A 21,953-nucleotide genomic window follows, 5' to 3' on the forward strand; every position below is an offset into this window, starting at 1 on the left:
ATTTTAGTACTTTCAAGATTTACTCCACTCTCTGGCTTGTATTTCTTATTTTATTTTATTTGTTCATCACGATAAGTGTACTCTTTAATTCTCATCCCCTATTTCACCCATCCCCCCACCCACCTCCCCATGGCTTGCATTGTTCCTCATGAGAAGCCTGCTACCATTCTTATCTTTGCTCCTCTCCACTTAATTTGTCTTCTTTCTCAGTTTTTGTGGCCTTACTGAACTTTCAACTTTTTTTTCTTTAAATCAGCACTCTTTTGGGTTCAACCTGAGTTCCTCTTTCCTCCCCTGTAGCATAGCTCTCAAGCTGTAAGCTAGGGCATTTAGAGCGCTCACCTCATTTGTTTGCTTTTTCTTAGTTCAGGAATCACTATTCTGTGTTACCTCTTGTTCAATATCTAAAAACCATTATATCATTTTTTTTTCTGATTTTTTCAGTTGTTTAAGATGGGGGGATAATTCTGGTCTCTGTTATTACTCTACTTCAGCCGGAAACAGAATTTCTGAAATATTAAATCAGAAAAACAAATACCTAAAACATTGAAAGTAGCTATCAATTGCAAAACTCCTTCCTCAAAATTGGTTCATATTTTGCATTAGCTTAGGATTATTATGAAGTTCATTTAAAAAAATCTATTTAGTGTCACAGCATTGACATCATGTCTTTTTCTTTCAGGAAACATTGAAACTGGATTTTTAAATCATTAGTAAGTCAGTAATGGATCAGAATTTGCAGAATGCAATCCCAAGTAAAAATCTCCAAAAGAATTACTTCAAATAATAGAGGAAAGAAAGTTGAACTGCCACCTTAAAACCCTGGTCTAGAAAAACATACTGCAGATGACAGGAAGTGATAACTGGGGAAATTTATTTGGCTTTTAATGCACCTGAATCAAAGAAATTGTCACACTGTTTCTCAGAGGACTTGTATATCTAAGATTATTTTAATAATAAGTTGTTTTATAAACATCTTGACATGATCACCAGAGAGGAGAAAGAGCAATAGCTAAAACCTGTGTGTGCGTCAAGATGACGTCTGAAGAAATGGCAGCTTCTGTTCTCACACCTGTGACTCAGAGAAAAGTGACGTCCACTCCATCGGCTGTAGATGAAAGTAGTGAAAAGGTCTCGGATGTCAGTGTTCCAAGGGCACATAGTGTCAGGCAGAGCGGGCAGACTTCTACCATCCCATGGATGAACAAGCTTAAAGAAGAACCTTCTGGAAGCAACTTGCCCAAGATTCTCTCCATAGCAAGGGAGAAAATAGTGAGCGATGAGAACAGCAATGAAAAGTGCTGGGCAGAAAGCACACCAGTTTCTGTGAAAAACCTTAACATTAACCACAACAACATACTGACAAACCGCCAGTGCATCCTTCCTCAGAGCCAGTGTTATGACATGTGCAATTCTGTCATGGAGGAAGACCCATGTTTGGAAACTGGAATCCCATCCTCACTGGAAAGAAAGGCATTTCCTGGAATTCAACTGGAAATCGATGGACCTCCCATGGACATTAGTCCCTTAGGAAGTCAGTCAGCCGCTGTAGAGACTGGCCAGGCAGACCCTGACAGTAACACGGCAGCATTTCACTTTCATTATGAAGTTGAGAGAAGAGTGTCAGATGCTTTCTGTACCCTGTCAGGCAACTTGATTTTGGATGATTGTGGAAACTGTGTACCACTGCCTGGTGTTGGTGGGGAGCAAAAGAAAAATTATGTGGCATATACTTGTAAACTCATGGAATTGGCTGAAAACTGTGATAATAAGAATGGGCAGCTGCAGTGTGATCATTGTGACACCTTGGATGACAAATACTTGTGCTTTGAAGGCTCTTGCCAAAGGGCCAGTGTGGTATGTTCAAGTGACAGCTTTTGCAGGGAGGACTTGACTAACAGTCCACCTGCCAAGACCTTTCTGAGCCATTTTGAGGACTTCCCTGATAATTGTGAAGATGTAGAAGAAGATTTTTTTAAGAGCAAAAAGGAGAGGTCCACTTTGTTAGTGAGGAGATTTTGTAAAAATGACAGGGAAGTAAAGAAATCTGTGTATACCGGGACAAGGGCAATCATGAGAACTCTGCCTTCTGGTCACATTGGGCTGGAAGCTTACAGTTACATCGATCAGAAGAGAAGTGGTCTCTTATTGCCCAGTGGGAGAATTCTGGAAAGGCTGTCAGTGGTGGCGATTAGGCAGGACGGGAGCCGGTGCCTATCAGAAGCCCAGTGGTATCGGGTAAGAGTTAAAGTTTCATTTTTGACCACTTCTCTAAACTTGATCTTTGAAAATCCAGTTTTCCATTGTTTTAATTCATGGAAAGCTTTAAGTTCTGTCAAATTGTGATTCTCAGGGGAAGCATTTTGTAGTTATTGGAAACTAGTAGACCTAACAGATGATACTCCAATCGGTAGCTGTCAAGATTGAGTTAACTTTGCAACGAGGTAAGTATATATGTAAAATACACATATATATGCCATCAGGAGTGCAGAAATTAGGGAGACTCCCTGGTTACTATTTGTAGGATTATAAGACAGACTGCTGATAGTGGGAAAGCAGCTCCATTGACTGATTATCTAGTCGTGTCCTTTGGAGGTACATGCTTATGTCTTCCTTCTGCCCTATTTTTAGGTTGCAGGGCCTAAAAGCACTTAAAATCTGGTTTCCCCCATTTTCCAACCAATGTTCCCAGTTTCTTCCCTTTTCATCTTTTTTGTGCCATGAACCCCTTTGGCCATTTGGTGATGCCTGTGGACTCAGAACAATGCTTTTAAATGCATCAAATGAAATACAAAGTGTTATAAAGGACACAGATTATGTGGCCATATGTATGCTTACCAAGATATTGTTTGAAATTGTGATATATAGCAGGGTAGGTGCTTCTTTATTAACACATTAAACAGTGGCATTCAGTGAGGCGATAACTACTGTAATTTCTAAGTAGTGAGGAATGTCAGTAGGGAACAGTTTCCCTGAGACTTTCCCAGTTTAGCCCTGCAAATCCTACATCTAGGGAAACCCCCTCAGTCCTAAGCAGACCAGGGCAGTTGGTCAACCTAAATATAAATACTCTTTTAGGGTTTTGCCATGACTGTAATATATGGAAATATCTGTGATTTCTATCAGTGACAAGGTCATAGGTGCTGCTCCTACTACTGAGTCTTATTGCCTATATTCATAACTGAAAGACATGCCATATGTCTCTCACATTCCAGTGTTTCACAATTCCTTAAGACCTGGCCTTGTGAATAAATACCCAGCCTAGAAAAACATCCCTTTTATTGAAACATAACTGGTGTATTTTTACTGTCACCATCATCAGTCACGGGAGCTGATACTGTGCATTTTACACGTACTAGACATTGGGTCACATGATTTACATACTTGATTTCATGCAGTCCTTTCAACTACCCTCTAATACTGGTATGATTATTAACCCCATTGTATTGCTAAGAAAACAGAGTCTCAGGGAAGTCATGTACCTGTCCAAGGTCACTTAACTGCTAAGTGGTATAGCTGGGATTGAACAGAAGAATTATGTTCATTTCAGAGTCTGTTGATTGAGTAACCACACTCATTGATGCTTCTGGACTTGGCTTTGTTCAGTGCGGCAGTTCTAACCCTGGTTCTGTGTTAGAACCACAGTGTCCAGGCCCCACTCCTGACCCTCTGAATCAGAATCGTTAGGGTCGAGCTCAGTATGAATGTTTTTTCAGAGATCCCCTGGGAATTCTGTGATTCTGTGGAGTTGAGAACCACTGTCCAGGAGCTTTAACTGAGCTCTTTGTTCTTTGGTCGGGACATTTAAGGAATATTTGCTCTCTCCTAAAGACCCTGACCCTGCTTGGGCTGTCAGGAGTGGCAGGGCTGAGCTGAAAGCCTGCCTGAAAAGGGATGACCCACAGGCCCTTCTCTCTATGCATTCAACCTACCATTCATCCAGCAAGTGTTTGCAGATTTGTTTTTGCCACCTCATCTGATTCTTCATAAAACCTGAGTCACAAGCAAGGTGATGTCAGCGACACACAGGTTCCCCAGCTCTTACAACTGAATTTTGTCCATGCAGGGAGAAAGGACCTCATCACAGTAATGTGTCTTCCCAATTAAAAAGGCAGGGATTTAAAAAATTCATGCACACCTGAAGTTGAATGTTAAGAATGCCACAGAAATTTAAATGCAGCAAAGGGAATGGGAACCGATTGGTTGAGAACCATTATCATAGGCCACCCCCAACCCACACACGCACTTACACAGGCATGAGGGTCATGCGTCTGCTGTAAATAATTGCAGAATAATTTCTGGCATGACCATACTCGCTCTTCCAAATTCTGGAGCACTGCCCCTTCTCCTGAGAATGTTCATGGGTCCTAGGTCCCTAGTTCCAGTCTGCCCCTTTCTGTCAGTCGGAGGCCCTGGGATGGGTAGTTTCCAGTGAAAAGACCAAAGAGATGACGCAAATCATATCCTCCCTTCTTAGTCTCTGGAGGCTGGGAGAGGTTGCTACACCTCGGTCAGAGTGAACTCCAAGAAGTCCTCTCTCTTCTCTGACTGGGTTTCCAGGAGGCTGTGGGCATATTTATGAACCATTAAGATGAAGCTGGGGAAGGGGCTGACTGTCCTGTCCTTTCTGAAGGGAGAGTTCTGAAAGGGAGAGCCCTTTTTGAATAGTCAAACCATACCATGGCAGGAATGAATCAGTATTTTCTAAAGTATAGTATTCTTTCAGTGTCTCAGTTTTTAGTTTAGAGTCTGGTAGAAATCCTTCTCACGGTGGCACAGATGAATTTTAGCCCCTTCCCCCAACTCCCCTAAGTGGCTTCCTTCACCAGAACAATGCAGACCCTAATGTAATGCTCCTGTCCCTGACCATTTCACACATATCCATCCTGGTTCCCCAATCAGATAAGTTGATTAAGGGCAAGAAGTGTCCCTACCTTTTTTCTACTCTCCGAGATGCAAGCCTAATGCCAAGTATATAGAAAACAGGACAGTGTCATCTTAGGAACATGGTCTCTGGAGTCAGTCGGCCTGAATTGAAAGTCAACCGCTGTGAGTCCTCCATTTACTGCTGGTGTGACCTCCAGCAAGTTCTTTGACTTCTTTGTTTCTAATTACCTCATAAGTAAATTGGAGGTAATTGTATTATTAGGGGGTTAAATGGAATGGCCCTGTGAAGTTGACAGCACAGCATCTGGCAAGGAGTGGGAACCACTGTTCTCACTCTGGCAGTTTATCATATGCTTTGTCATGAACATGTCCCCACCTCCTTCTGCTTTTTGGAGCTTCTCCCATAGGGGAGTTTATGGTGGTGTGAATTTGAATGTCTGTCTCCCAGCCTATGATGTGGTAGCTTGTACAATCCTTCCTGCACATTTGAAGAATGTGTTGTGTGTCCAGTTAGTTCCTCTGCCTCCCATTGAAATTTTTTTCTTGTATGCCTTCGTCAGAATGACCCAATTAATTTATGTTTGCACAGCTGTGCAGAGAAGAATGGGAGACATTAATGAGGATTAATGCTTGCTGACTGACTAACCATATTGGTATCCTCCTCCCCTTGCATTGTGAGAAATGAAAACCCTAGCCCTTGTCCAGTTACAGCCACGCTCCTCCTGCTCTCCTGCTCTCCATTTATTGGCTTCACAAGATGGCAGATTTGGGCAAGTGGCTGAAGTCTCCAGGTTGAAAGTTGGTTAAGGGTGTTTTTCCTTTTAAAAAATCCTCTCCCTGCCTGAATTTTGCGGGGGAGTTTGGAGTACTCAGAGTTATTCTGAATATGAAGGACAAGAAGTTTCTGCCTGTCCTGGAATCATTCATGTAACCTGAGTTCCGTGTGCCTTGAAGGATGGAACGTGGAGGACGGGAGGGTGGCCGGGGCAGACGGGCCACAAGCTCCCATAACATCCCTTCATTTATGTCCCTGCCATGGTCTGCAAGAGGATTTACTGTCTAAGAATATGTACAGCAAAATAGAAAATAATGAAGTTTTATTTTTTTAAAAAATAAACTAAAGACTAGAAAAACTAAATTAAGAAGGAAATCAAACCAACCTCTGTGTTGCTAGTTCTTACTCTTCTTTCTCCCTTATAAAATATATCTTTCTTATTTACATTTTATTCTTCTCTTTAGCAGAGAGAGTTAAACTTAGGAGGCAATGAAAAATTTTTGAGTGTTTAACATAAATACCTTTGTCAGTATATATGTCTTTGAGTCCATATTTTCTCTGCTAGGTGTCAAGGCACCAACCAATAATAAATTCATCTTCCAAGCTGTAACTTTTAGGGATGATCAGATATCCATTGAGCCCTGCTGTCCAGTGTGGTAACAGATGGCTGCTGAAATAGCAACATGTTTTATTTTCTCCTCCAGAAATTTGGTCTCCCTACAGGTTGGGTACAGTGTGGACCTTGAAATAATTAAAATTTCACAGGGTGTGCAGGCTAAGCTAAAAGGCTGAGCTTGGTGGCATGCCAGGCCTCTTCTTCCATTACTAAGGGTTATGTCAAGTTCATGACATGGGTATAGGACGATGCTGGCCCCTTCCTGCTGAGCACAGTGAAAGGGAATCCAGATCCCGGACGGACAGCCCCTGCACAGTTTAGTCACGTCTGGTGCATCAGTGGAAAATGTGACAGGCTGTCAGAGGCCGACTCTGTGATGATTGGACGACTTTCCCTTATTAGCTGCATCGGGGCAGTTTAGGCTAAATTCATTTCCACATCTCTGTAGTTACACCAGCTCTTTGGCTAGGATTTTGCAAAAAAAAAAAAAAAAAAAGTAGTGAACATGAATAATGCTGACCCTGGACACTAATTTAAGGTGAATATATTCATGGCCACTGGTATTAAGATGGTAGCCTTGGGACAGTATCAGCACTAGGATTTTTTTTTTTCCTTTTCCCCAGATGTCCTGCGTAATAGGAATTAGCAGCTGGAAAGGCCTCATCCCTGGAAATGGGCCATGGTTAAAATGCGGTCTGAAAAGAATCGGAACCCATAGGCAAGGATAAGACCATCAGATGGAGTCCTGATCTAACGCACACCCTGTATTTTTACACAAGCTACCCATAGAATGGCCTCCTGTAGTCATGAGTGATAATACTGTCCCTCTTCCGTTGGTCCCTTCCCTGGGTGCTGATTCAAGTATAACAGTCCCCTTAGGGCTTATAGGCCTCCTGGAGTAGTGTGGAGGTTTCTTCCCCAGTGGCCACAGGATTTAGCATCAAGAACTGAAACATCATTGGGTGTGAGGGGTGACCATCCCCTGACCCTTACATGACTAGACTAACCCATGGCTCAGTCAGGGCCCTCCCTGGAAAACCTGTTCTGACAGTGGTACTGGGTCATTTTCTGGTCTTGATGAGCCTTATGACACCAATATGGTGTTCTCTCTATTGGTTATTTTTTCTAGCAGCTGGCCTGGATGCATGTAGAGCCTCAGATTAAATACGGGTCCTGCAGAGCTCAGGCATCCAAATCCCTACCCTAACCAACATTCAGCCCCTGAGCCCGTGCCCCGTCCCTGTCATTTAGGCCATCACCCCTCAAACGCTCAGTCTTCAGCAACCCAGAGACATCATCATCTTTCAAGGGTAAGGAGAACCCATACTTTGAATCCCAATAGCAGAGCTCTTTGGAGGCAAGGAGAACTTCTTTGATTTCTTCTGTTTTTAATAGATTTATTGAGATATAATTTATATACCATACAGTTCACCTATGTAAAATGCAAAATCCAATTTTTTTTATATATTCACAGATACGTGCAACCATCACCACAATTTTAGAACATTTTCATCACCTCAGAAGGAAATCCTATACCCTCTACCTATCACCCTCCATTCTCCTCATCCCATCTCCCCTCCCCCACCCAGAAGCATCCACTAATCTACTTTGTGTATCTATAAATTTCCCTATTCTGGACCATCATATGAATGGACTCATATGGTATGCACACTTTTTTGACTGGCTTCTTTCACTTTGCATAATACATTTTACAATTTTAATGCCAGTGTAGTTAACATGACAGTATTTTTAAGATTCAAGGTACATCTGTACTGTAGCATGTATAAGTACTTTTTTTTTTTTTTACCTCTGAATAACACTCCATTCGTCTGAACATGTAACATTTTATTTATCCATTCATCAGTTGTTGGACATCAGATTCTTTCCACTTTTTGTCTGTTACAAATAATGCTGCTATGCACATCTATGTGCAAGTGTTTGTGTGGATATATGTCTTCATTTCTCTTGGGTACATATCCAGGAGTGGAATTACTGAGTTATATAACTGTGTTTAACCTTTTGAAGAACTGCCAGACTGTTTTCCAAAGCAGCCGCACCTTTTTGCATTCCCACTAGCAGTGTTTGAGTGTTCCAGTGTTTCTACATCCTGACCAATATTTCTTAGTGTCCGCCTTTTTGCTTATAGCCGTCCTAGTTGATATGAGGTGATATCTTATTGTACTTTTGATTTGCATTTTCCTGATAGCTAATGATGTTGAGCATCTTTTCTTGTGCTTTTTGGCCATTTGTACATCTTTGGAGAAATGTCTATTCAAATCCTTTGCCTATTTTCAAATTTCTTTTATTATTGAGTTATTTACATTACTGAATGTAAGTCCATTATCACATATATGATTTGCAATATGTGTCTGCGTGTGTGTGTGTGTGCGCGCGTGTGCGTGTGTGTATAGGTATAGGTATGAATGTGGATATAATAAATGCAAGTCAAGAAAGTAGCAAAGAAGGCTTATAATTTTAATGCACAGTGAAACTTGTTAAATATTTTCTTTGGACATTGATCTCATTCTCAGTCTTTTTCAAACTTACCCCACCAGCAACAACGGTTAAGTCAAATTTTTTATCTTCCTTCTCCCCCAAATTCTTTCCAAACTCCAGTCTGCATAGTTTCTCCCTCCTCTTCTGCCTAAGCTTGTATTATATAGGCCATTTTTCTATTTATCTAAATTCTGTGCCTCAGAGCGGTGGCTGGGAATCAGATTGTCATCTGCAAACTTGTGCATTACATGGAAGGCATCCAAGGCAGGACTGGTTGAGGAGGTCACCACTTTATAGTAATGTACTTCATTATGCACAAGTGGTGGGACCAGGCCTAGGCAGAGGCAAGCAAGGTGCCTGGATGGCAACTTTTAAGGAGGCACTCAATCTCAGGGTCTCACAAGTGCCAACTGTCTACTTATCAGGGAGTACCTCCTTAAATTTTGAGCCCTAGGCAGCTCACTTGTCTCACCTTAGTCCTAGCCCTGGGTAGAAGATCTAAGAGAATCTGTGGTTTAGAAATGCCTGTCATCTTCTTAGCTCAGGAATGGCATTGACTAACCCCCCCCCCCATACATTCATGCAGATATTGTTAAAATACTAGCTAAGAATGGTTCATCATTTTTAAAGCATTAAAAAAAATCAAGAGAAGAATAATATTTCCTGGCACATAAAAATTATATGGAATTGAAATTTCAGTGTTCACATATGAAGGTTTTTGGAACACAGCTGCATTCATTCTTTTTAATACTCGTATTTTCTGTAGCTGCTTTCTCCTGTAACAGCAGAGTTGAGGAGCTATAATTGAGACTATATGGCTTGGAAAGACTAAAATATATTTATTATCTGGTTTAGAACATCCCTGTCTACCTGGCTAGTTTCTACCCATCCTTTAGTCCTGAGCTAAGATTTCACATCCTCTTGGTGGTCTTCCCTGCAGGCCCCTCCGCCACCACAGACCCCAGTCTAGAGTTTCACTGACAGTCAGTACTAACACATATTTCTTGAATGACTCCTTGACTTATAAATAAAGAAAGGCAGTTTGCACCCACTGCTGATTTCTCCTCTCCTTCCCCAGACCCAGTTCAGGCTTATTAGCTGGCTGCCCCCTGACCATCGAAGCTTGGAAACACTTCCTTTGAGCAATACCTAGGACAGAATCAGAATTTTCCATTGATATTCAGTCTTTTTCAGTCCTGTGAACCTAGAGACCCATGCCTGTCGCTTCCACAGACTTGGCCTGCAAGACAGAGAGGGGACATTTTTCCATCTCCTTGCCCCTGGCCCTCCATTCCAATTGGCTGCAAAAACCTCTGGGAAAGTTTCCAAATGTTTTGTGTTTACAAGGGGGGCATCTGAGACTGCTGTTATCTACAATGGGCCAGAAAGGAAAGAAGCCCCCTCCTCTCAAGATCCAGGAGCTCTGTCCCTGTCCTTCAGAACCCCCAGTCCTTACAGGCAGAGATTTCCATCAGGAACCAGAGGGAATCTAGCTTCTGTTTCTCAGTGGTGGTCGGGGATGGGGTTGGTGGTGAAGGGATAGGGGCAACATGCTGCATTGAGGAGATCATTCTTGAGTTTGGGAAGTATTTGGTCAGTTTCTTCAAGCCATTTGACCTCCAGTACTCTCAATAATAAACCTGAGGCAGCCCCCTCTCACACACACACCCCCAAAATAAGACCTAAGTATCAATTCCCACTCTCCCATTAATCGGTTGTATGACCTTAAGCAAGCACTTTAGGACCTGAAATTTTTAGTTCCTTTGGGTATAAAACAAAGTGAGGGTAGGGGCGCCTGTTTGGCCAGTTGGTTAAGCATTTGAGTCTTGATTTCAACTCAGGCCATGATCTTGGGTCGTGGGATCCAGCCCTGCATCAGTCTCTGCGCTCAGCCCAGAATCTGCTGGAGAGTCTTTCTCTCCCTCTCCCTTGGTCCCTCCCCCTGCTCATGCTCTCTAAATAAGTAAATAAATACTTTAAAAAAAAAGCGAGGGCAGACTTGTATTCACTAACTGCTATGTGTCAGACATTGTTATTTGCATATATTAGTACATTTTAAGTTACACGTTTCTTCTTAACTCTGAAAGCCCAACAGTCTGTGATTTTCCTGATTTAAGTCTTGACTCTGGACTTATGGTTGAGTAAATATTCTACCTCCCCCCAGCAGTGCCTCCTGGAGATTTGATTTGGAGGGAACGTTGTCACTCTCCAGCATTTGCAACAGTGGATGGGCATAGGAGAGATGCTTCTTCATCAGTGGCTGAGCCCTGAAATGCCTGTAGCAGTAAAACAGCAAGCACTTGGTGGGCTCTTACTGTGTGCCAGGCACTGGCTTTCCAGACATGACCAAGGTCACACAGTGTGAGGACTCCAACCTGGGTTGGGCTGCCTCCAAAGCCCATACTCATAACCACTCCTCAGAGGTCCTCTGGAAGATTCTGATGTAACTTATCCCTATAACTTGGCAGAGGTTCTGTTCCCTTATTACAGTGTGCAAATGTTGAGCTGGATGAGCCCTTAAGCTGTTTCTGTCTTCAAATGTGATCTGGGTGTGACCTTTGGATGAAATGGGAGACATGGGGAACAATACCAAATCTTAATGTGAGGGGTGTGTTGGCTATTGAAATGGCTAAGATTTATTTTTATGACTCAGCCTGCTAGGGGGAGGAAACCAAGCCCAAAGGTTTGAATTTTTTACTGAATTGCTGTAATTTAGAAGTACATTTTGAAAGTTTTATAAGTAAGCAAGAACAAAGTCCAAAGCAAACTGCACACATCTGACTCAGAATCTATAGCTTATTCATGATCATGCTGAAATGACCCAAACTGGTGGGAACGTAATTTAGTACTTTTCCATTTTATTCTAAAGTTTTCTGTGATCTTCAAGGGTTCTGACCAACTGACCTGAGTATGAAAAACATTACTCAGGAACATTTCTTTCCATAGTCACACCATTAAAATGAAGTTTTCACCTTCTTCACAGGGTTATGAGGCTGGAGAAAAAAATAGGACTGGTTGTGTAGTCAGATGCTTGGCAAACATTATAAAATGTCCCTGCAATTGTAACTTTTCTCCTCTTACTCCAGGCTCTGAGGCTTCAGCGTGAGGTACCTGGGGGAAAAGGGGATTCCGAAACTATTCTGGAGGCAGCAAAACAAAGCCGGAGTCAGCTGTTTCCTTTCTCAAATGTTGCAAGCATCCAGGGGAACCTGCTTACTGAAACCTGACCTTTTGGTTTCCCCATTGTGATGCTGGCCTAGTTTTCGTAACTTTATTTTCAACTTGAGATTAGGTGACTTTTATCACCGACACCTACTTCATCTTATCCCTGTGTTTTAATAAAATAAGGAATCAATTTGTCTGTATACCGTGGTGAGTAGCTTAACTGCAGAAAATTTAGCACCAAATTATAAACAGTGACACTTTAATAGTGAGTGTGGATGTGTCTCGAGAGCCAGCATGTGGGAGTTTGGCAGTTGGAAAACCCCATGGCTTCAGTTTTTCCAGATTGTGTACCCTTCCATCAAATAGTAATTTCTTAGCCTTGAAAAATTCTTCTAGAACAAGGGGAATGTTCATTTGAGCTCTAAATTGGTGAATCCAAAACTTGTTTAGTAGCAAATTCATTATTTTTCTCTTTAATGGGGCCAAATAAAATGGTCTCAGGCCCTGGATGGACCAGCAAGTTCTCCTTTTGATGGCCACATACCAAATAAGGGCACCATAATGTGGGTATGACTCTGCCATGACTAATATTTTGTGAGGGTAATGCCATTATTGTGGCAACCATATTTTCCAAATAAAAAGTTGGGAACTTTTTATTGAGAGGAGAAAGGGGCAGAATATTTGAAATTGAGACTGACTCAGGAAATCCAGAATGATTGGTCTTGGAGTTGCTGTTGATCACAATATAAAGGAAAAAGAATATGAGTGAATTAGAGCACATCTACTTTGTTGCTAGAAAAATCAGGGAGCTTCAAAATGAATGAGTTGGTAGTGGTAGTAAGTGTAAAGACAACACATTAGAAGCCTAGAACAGAATCCAGCAAATGTTTTCCTCAAAGTTTTTTGTTTTTCTGTATTTTTTCCAAGTATTTGGTAGCTACTGGGTTTTGGAAGTATATAGGTAGTAAATGGGTTTCTTTGAGACATTAGGATATGCTCAGTTAAATAAGGGTTGTCCCTTTCTAAGAAATCACCTTGAAAGGCAGACTCCATTTTCCACTTGTGCCTCCATTATGCAAAAGGTCTTAATCCTTTGAGCTTGGATTGACATTTTAGAAACAGTCCTTTCAAGCATCCTAGCTAATGCTGGTTTAGGTCAATGTTGATGTATGACTTTGAAGGATAGGGTTGGTTTTATTAGGGGTCCTATAAATAGACTGGAGGTGAAAGCGGGTATCTGGAAATGTTTTGAGCAAAAGTAAAATTGTAAGTTCTACATACGACACAAACTAGAACACAAACTTAGTCATTGCTTCACGGTCTTGCTCAGTGTCAAGGGATGGTTCAGAGGTACCCATAAACCCATAATGCCCCTTTGGTTTGGACTCAGCCTTATGGGCACGAAGCTCATGCCAGAGGTGAGACTGAAATTTAGCTCCATCTCCCCAACCCTTTTTGGCCAGGTGCCCTGGTATAGATCACACCATGCCCAACCATACAAGGTGATCCTGGGGAGTTCCACGTGGAAGACAATCAGAAGAGCTACTGAAGACCAAAGCTACTAATGGATTTTTTCTTGGATTCATGTATAATGTACTCAGCACAGGGGAGTCCATTAAGTTCCAGTGGTCTGAAAGATAAACAAATAGTGTGAATGCTTTTTTAGGTAAATATAAACTAAGTATTTGGTAACTTCATGAACTACAGAATTCTCGAGCTAGAAGGCCCATCTTCTATAACCTTATTCACTCCCTCATTTTATGGATAAAGTAGCCACGTCCTTACACGGTGGAGATTACTTGACCAGATTCACATAGCTAATGATGGAAGACACAGAACTAGAATCTGGATCTTCATCTCTCAAAATAAGTTAAAAATATATGATACAGCCTTTCACAAAGTAAGTGCTCTTATTACTGTCAGCTGATTCTGAACCCCAGTGCCTTTGGGGTTCCTGGGAGACATGGATTCCTGATATGGCACCTGCCCTGGCAGAGTTCATGGTGAATGGTGGAGGCCGATGTGCCTGTGCTGTCTTCCGTTTGTTCCACGGTTTTCCCGGATTGTAAATGACCACGGTTGGTGCATAGTTTATCAGCTTTTTTCTGTGTTCTCTAGTCCATTCCAGTTTTCACAGCTTATCCTATCTTCAGTTCTTTAAAAAGCTGGCTCATCTTGTTGCAATAACGTTGTCAGTTCTTTAAGTACTCCAAAGTGCCCTTTAAATTTGAATGTAGCCAAATTTTGTTGAGTTCATTTCTCCCCTTAGTCTAGTTTCTTTCCATCCTTCACTTGGCAGGTAGCTCCCTCTGGTTAATGACCAGTTCTTCAAAGCACATGGAGCAGCCGTGGGATCCCTCCCAGTCTCCCAGGAGGATATTTTCCCGTGTTCTTTTTCTCTTATTTATGGGAAGCAGAGCCAGTGAGAGACACTGAGCCCAGCAGGAGGGGCCAGACCGGCCCAAGGAATTGAGCCAGCAATCCCAGGCTCATAAAACATTAGCAGTGGAAGGGCTTTGGAGACTGTCAAGTCCAACTCTTCATTTTACAGAGAAGGAAACTGAGGCTCAAAGGAAGGCAGTGACTTTGCCCAGGTCTGCTCAGGCATCAGTTTCACAGCCAGACCTGGAGTCTGGGCTGCTCTCAAGCCAACTCTCCTGCCTTGTGACAGATGCCAAACACTATTTCTGACCCATAGGCAAGAAGCTGAATTGATTGTCTTATAACAGTTAAGTTATTCAAGGTATAAGGCTCCATAGTGGTTAAGTGAGCTTGGGAGCCAGATTGCCTATGTTCAAATCTGACTGTACTTAATCGCGTTGTGACCTCATGAAAGTTAATTAACTTCTCTGTGCTTCTATTTCCTTACCTCTAAAGTGGGGGTAATAATTTAACTTACTTCTTGGGATTGGTAGAAAGATTAATAGGTGGTTATATGTTAAATGTTAACATATGTTAACAAAAATGTTCTTAATTTTAAAGCATTTAGAACAGTACTTGGCACTGCTGTTATTTACATTTTGATTCTTTTTTAAGATTTTATTTATTTATTTGACAGAAAGAGAGCACAAGTGGGCAGAGCAGCAGGCAGAGGGAGAGGAGAGGCAGGCTCCTGCTGAGCAGGGAGCCCGACGCGGGGCTCGATCCCAGGACCCTGGGATCATGACCTGAGTCGAAGGCAGCCACTTAACCGACTGAGCCACTCAGGTGCCCCTTCTTTTTGATTCTTAAGCCTCAGTTTTTAACCAAAATTCTGTGTTATCTTCCCTATAAATACAAAGTTTTCTCTAGGAACCCTGATGTAATAAGTCTAAATTGTGGGATATAGTCTCCAAGTGCTGTGAGAGTGGCAGGAGGGTTTGTGTAGTCTGAGAAGGCTTCCTGGAGGAGGTGGGATATCATTTGACTTCTGTCAGGAGTTAGGATTCTTCTGCCTGCAGTGGGCAAAATGTTCCATCATAAAAAAATTGACCACCTGTCTCCCTTGCAGAAGTCCACCTTTGGTTTACTCCAAATGTAATGTTGATTTCAGAGGCCTTCTGCCATCTTGCCTTAGCCATTTTTCCCAAAGGAAATTGCTTCATATAAAATTTAAAGTGACATAATTTCTCTCAATACAATAGGAATTTTCCTGTTTTATTTTCAAAGCACCTTTTGTGAAAATTGCCTTCTACACTTTGCAAAAGGTTGTTGGCAACATCTGTTGATGTAAAGCAAAAAGGACTGCTTTGTTTGTTTGTTCATTTGGCTTTTAGTAATGAAATAAACACCCATCTAACTTACCATCTAAAACTAAAGCTAGGAAAACCCTACATCTAGCCTATGAGTCCCCTCTCTTGGCTCTCCCAACCTCAGTCTGTCCAGGCACCATCACCTGAATCCTGTTTCCATCATTCCCTTACTTTCCTTTGTTTGCAATGTTGTTGCAGCTACATGTATGCTTAAGAACTATATATTAATACTAAATGTCACCGCATTTTATACTTTAAAATTGTTAATTATTGTATGTCACATGATCTTTACCTTAATATAAAAAAACTATGCATTTTTTAAAAAACAAAACAAGCAATCATGGGGGAAAAAGAGGCAAACCAAAAACAGACTCTTAACTATAGAGAACAAATTGATGGTTAGCAGAGGGGAAGGTGGGTGGGGGGGTGGATGAAATAGGTGATGGGGATTAAGGAGTGCATTTGTTGTGATGAGCACCAGGTGTTGTATGGAAGTGTTGGATCACTTTATTATACACCTGAAACTAATATTGCACTATGTTAACTAACTGGAATTTAAACAAAAACTAAAATAAAATAATAAAAAAATTTTTAAATTTAAAAAATAACAAAACTATACATTTTAGTTTTAGTTGTTTTGAACTTTTCATAAAGGCACAGTATGTGTAAGTTTACTTTTTATGCAATATTATATTTCGGAAGTTTTATTTATACTGTTGAATGTTGTTTTAGATTGTTTTGATTCCTGTATAACATTCCTCTGTGTACATGTAGCATAGCTTCCTCATGCATTCTCCAGTTGATACACATTTAGATTGTTTTTATGTTTGTACTATTTTAAACAGTCCTTCCATGACTGTTTTTGTCTATGTTGCCTGTTATACATGTCCAAAATTTTCTCTTGGAAATATACCGAGGAATAGAATTGCTGAAACATAGGGTATGTGAATATTCAATTTGGAAGATAGTGGTAAACTATTTCCTAAAGTGGCTGCACCAATTTAGACTATATGCCCTGCCCCTCCCCCACACCCCCTTGACATATAAAAGATTCTCTGAATCTGCATCCTCTCTAATACTTGATATATTCCAACTTATTTTTGCACAATCAAGCAGGTTTAAAAACATTTCTCTGGGGTTAATTTGGCATTTTCCTGATCACTAGTAATGTTAATCATATCTTTACATTGTCATTGTTTTTTTGTTTGTTTGTGTTTTTTTTAAAGTAGCCTCTACACCTAGCATGGAGCCCAACAGGGGGCTTGAACTCACGACCCTAGATCGAGAACTGAGCTGAGATCAAGAATCAGACACTTAATCAACTGAGCTACCCAGGCACCCCATCATTGTTTCTTTTTCTATGAAATGTCTTAGATCTTTTGCCCATTTTCTGTTGGGTTACTTGTGCTTCTGATTGATTTGTAGTTCTTTATATATTCTTGATACCTGTTTTTGTTTGTATTGCTGATATTTTTTCCCAGTTTTAAATTTTTTTTGTAAAATTAATTTTGATAAAATTTTTAATTTTAATAGTCAAATTTATTGAAGTTTTATGGTTGGTGCCTTTTGTTTTTAAGAAACTTTTCTCTACCTGTAGTCTAAAAGATATTCATTTGTATTTTCTACTAGGAGGTTTTTTTTTTTTTTTGACAATTTAATTCCCTAGTCTGTTTAAACCCTTGATTTTGTATGTGGTGTGAGGCAGAGATCTCACTTTATCTGTTTTCATATCAATATCCATTTCCAGCTCTAATCTGACATGCCTCTCTTGTATATCAAAGTTCCATACGTGCATCAGTCTTCTCTCAGCTCCTAACCTAGTTCTTCGGTTAGTTTATCCATCACTGTGCTAATAACTTTAGGATGTATAACAGCTTCTTTTCAGAATCCTTAGTATTCTTGGCCCTTTACTTTTTTCTATCATGATGATGATGATGATGGTGATGATGATGATGATGATGATGACTGATGACTGAAGCATCACATGCTTACAGAGAAATATGCGAACAATACAAAGTGAAACACAGTGATGTAATTGGTACCAAAATCAGCAAATGGAACGTTAGCACCCCAGAAGTCTTCCTTGTATCCTCCTTCAGTCTCTCTTTCTCTGTCCCCCCAAAGTAACCAGTCTTGTCTTCTAATGGGATACATTTATTTGGCCTATTTTTGAACTTCATATAAATGAATTCATAATAGGTACTATTTTGTATGTTTTCTTCCCCGAGCATTATATCTGTGAAATTCATCCATGCAGTCATAGTTTGTGCATTCTCATTGCTACTTACTATTCCGTTCCATTTCATAAATATCCTACTCTTTATCCTATTCTTTATCCACTCTCCTGTAAGGATCATTTGAGTTGTTCCCAGTTTGAAGCTATTATGAATAGTACCATTCTCTTCCCTACCAGCCTCCAAGCCCTTGCCTGGGTTGATTCCGTCTTCCTGTCATTCTTCCATTCCCTCCACTACTTAAGACCCTGGCCATTTTACAAAATCTTGGTAAGTATTGCCCATCCCTTTTGTGAATCTTTCGTAGACCATTCCAGTATACCAAATTATTCTCTGTCAGGGCATCTAACTTTGCAGCCCATGAGTTGAACCCTAAGTGCAATACTTGGAAGGTTTTTTGCAAAAGAGGAAGAAGGAGGAGGAGGAGGGGAAGAGAAAGGAGTTTTACAAAGCAATTAGTATCTAGCAGATAGGAACTAATTGGGTCTAACTACTTGCCAAGGAGGAATTTGAAGAATTTTTTCCTAAACATGTAAACATTGAGTTCACTTGTAGTTGTATGCAAGGAAAGGATGGAGTAGAAGGCTTCCAAGAGTTTGCGTAAGTCAAAGAGATAATTGGATAACCAATTTCCATTTCATCCTTCTTCAGAAGAAAGTGTAGGCCAGGTTCATAGCATGATGTAATGGAGAAAATGACCAAGGTTTTTAATGACTTATATGCTTCTACCCTTAACTATTGCCAGTTTATGGGATAGGATACTTAGAAGAAGTTGAAACAGATTATTAATATTTAGTTGACTTTAATGCTGTCAGATGACTAGGTAATGGAAACTTGTTGAAAAGATTTCCTCAACTACTTTTTCAGATTAGGGACTTTGGGGAACAAAAGGCTCTGTGAATTAGTAGTGGCTTGAAATGTGTCATTTTCTTACTAATGGGACAAGGATCTGAATACATTTAATTAGAATATGCAAAACAAAATCCAAACCAAACAAATAAAAATAATGTGATGCTGATTTGTTCAAACAAGTAAGGATGTTCACACTCAAATTGGATATGGCATTTGAACAGTCTTACGTTCATTCATTTATTCAACAACTATTTATCAAGCACCTGCTACTATGTGCAAGCTATTGTTAAGGAGCTAGAGAAACAGTGAACAAAACAGAAACATCTCTGCACTGTTGAAATGTGTTAGTTGGGACATAGGTTCTCTGTCTTTAACAGTGACCAAAAATAAAAGTGACTTAAGTAAAATAGACGTATTTTTTTTAATCACTTAGGAATGATCTGTAGTTATTTGGAAATTTTATCCTACAACATCACCCAGGGACCCAGGCCCCTTCTGGTATATTTCTCTTATCCACATGGTCTGGATGGCTCAACATTGCATCCATGTTCTCAATGGCAGGAAGAAGAAAAGGAGGAAAAAATGTCATGCCTAGTCCTTTTAGAGGATACACGCCAGAGGTTGTCCACATCACTTTCTAAAGCATTCCATTGGCCGGAATTTTGTTACATGGTCACTTCATAGCTCCAAGGGAAGCTGGAAAATAGAGTCTGGTTCTGAAAGATCATAGACACAGATAAATTCAAGGGCGTTATGTCTATGGGAGAATGTATACTGGAGGAATAGTAGTCTCTGCTACATTCTAGTACAGGGAAAAACACATTAGACAAAAAACAAATATTATATAGTTAGATGATATATGATAAAATCAACATATAGAAATAGAGGATAAGGGAGAAGGAAAGAGATGCTAATATGTAATTCTCACATTTCTAAATGTTTCTAAGCTCACAGATTTACAAAGTTACTTAGAAGAAATTGAAATCATAATTGCAGTAGAGAATCACAGTTTTTCATGAGTAAGAATCATGCTTTAAGATTTTGCTGGCTGCCTTGGCTTATCCGGGTAATCAAACTTCTGCTCCATCGTTGTAGCTCATTGTAAAAGAACCTGATCCTTCCGAAAAACAACTGTGTTCATCAGAAGGATATGTCATTCCATAAATCTTGGAGATGAGCATATGCATCCCAGAACAAGCCAGAAATTTCTGACTATGTGGTGAAACATTGGGCAGTGCTAGAGATCAGTGGGCATTATGAAAATATATTCTTCATCATGAGACCACTAAAATGAAACTTAAAGTCACCATTAGTAAAATAAACCTGGATAGAGAAATTGAAATGTGCTGGGACTGAATGGAGTCCATAGTGCTTGAAGATCTCTCAGCATGTCAAACATCATTATTCTCATCAACATGACAAAAATTGAACAGTGACAAGCAAACCACCAGTCACTAGTAGGCTTGTGGTCATCTGACTCACTTCTTGAATGCCTTTGTTTATATTTTTATATATTATCTCCCTGACTAAGGCATTAAATTAAAAAAAAAAGGTAATACACATTTCTTATAAAGAAAAAATGGTGTGTAAAATCTTAAACGTGATGGATTTTTCCTTCCCCAACCTCCCCCACCCGTTTTACCCCCAAATTAACAGTTTGTTAACTGCTCCAGACCTTTTCCTAAGAATTCTATATAGATTTTAAGCTTCTTGTTTAACTCTGTAACTCTTTCTACCTGGAAGAGTGCTTTGCTCAGAACAGGTTCTCTGTACATATTGACTGATTTGATTAGTGATTGATTGAATAGAGTTCAGGAGGGAAAATGCCCAAATGGAAACCTAGAGGCTTGTGGGAAACCAAGAGCAATATTTTCAAAGTTGCCTTTAACAAGAAATATTGCTAATAACCTTTTAAGGAACACTCTGAATGCTATTTTTCTACTCCCTCCTTCCCCCTTAGCACAAAATCATGAAGACATCATAAACAAAAGCTTGAGAAAAGCAATGTGTGATTCCCTTCCCACATCCTCCCTGTTAGTGAAGAGCGTGTGGAAGGAGGAGGTGGGCACGACGGGAGAGGGGCCCTAGCAGAAGATAAATCTCTAACTCTGTACCGGCTGACTCTAAAATTTGCTGTGGGGTGTTTTTATTGGCAATCTCTTTTACAGATGTTTTCAGAGAAAGTTGAAATTATGCTGGTAAAAACACATCTAGACTCTACATTGCAATTTAAACATATTGTATTTTATGTCCTCAAGCAAAAGGGCTGGGAACTCTTCCTCCTCCTCCTCTTCTTCTTCTTCTTCTTCTTTTCTTTTCCTCCCTCTCTCTTTTTCTTTTTAATTAAAAAAGGAAATGGACCAAAGAAAGTTCAAAGAGTCTTTTCCTATCTGGACTGAAATATTAGTTATTGCTTTGGGAATAAAGGTAGTGAGCATGATGTCTCATTTCTAGTTAACTAGTAGTTGCCTTTAAATATAAAAAACAATGACTTTGGAAGACTAAAAAATATATAGTTTTAAGGTGTGATTCATATTATTTCCCCAAGGTTTCATTTTTATTTTATTATCCTCCAACTCCATGACTAAACATTTATTTGGCACTTGCAAACTGAAGAAGTCTGGGCTGCAATAAGCCATTTGCTGTATCTGATTAATTGCCATGGATATGCCTTTCATTCCTCCCAGTGAACCTGAAGTGTACTTTCTTGAGGAGTGCTTTCTGAAGGGAAAACTTTTGGAAGGCCCTCCATTTCTCTGAGTTTTCATAATAGTGGAATGTGTTATACAGGCAGCTGAGTGAGCAGTTAAGAGCGAGGCTCTGGAAGCAGGCCCTGTTCCACCGTTAACTCACAGTGGAGCCTTCAGCAATTTACTTGATCTCCTTAAGACTTAGTTTGTCTCACCTGTAAAATGAGAATAATGGAAATACCACCTAATTCAGAGAGTCATGAGGTTGGATATCTGAAAAAGCACTAAACATAGCACGTGGTAATTGTCCCAACAGATTTCAGTGGCTGCTATTGTGACTATGACCTCTCTTTCTGACTGTCACTGCTACTCCTAATGGACTGTGAAGCCCCGTGGTAGAGGAATATGCTGTGTCTGAGGAAATAGTGTGCACATTACTGGTATCTTACGTAGCGCATGTGACATTTTTACCCTGTTAAATGGGAGTCATTTATAGCCTGTTGCTGA

General features: G+C 40.3%; 1 protein-coding gene across 3 annotated transcripts in view; it reads left to right on the forward strand.

Annotated features, from left to right (window-relative positions):
- PLCE1 (phospholipase C epsilon 1) overlaps window positions 1–21,953 on the forward strand; it is a 338,579-nt gene that overhangs the window by 39,639 nt on the left and 276,987 nt on the right. For all 3 annotated transcript variants that reach the window (XM_035724225.1, XM_027595213.1, XM_027595222.1), the window contains exon 2: window positions 683–2,238. In XM_035724225.1, coding sequence (XP_035580118.1) covers window positions 1,036–2,238 — 1,203 coding nt within the window. In that variant the 5' untranslated portion in view covers window positions 683–1,035. The remainder of the gene's footprint in view (window positions 1–682; window positions 2,239–21,953) is intronic.

Source organism: Zalophus californianus, chromosome 15 (assembly GCF_009762305.2).
Source record: "Zalophus californianus isolate mZalCal1 chromosome 15, mZalCal1.pri.v2, whole genome shotgun sequence".
Classification (NCBI taxonomy): Eukaryota; Metazoa; Chordata; class Mammalia; order Carnivora; family Otariidae; genus Zalophus; species Zalophus californianus.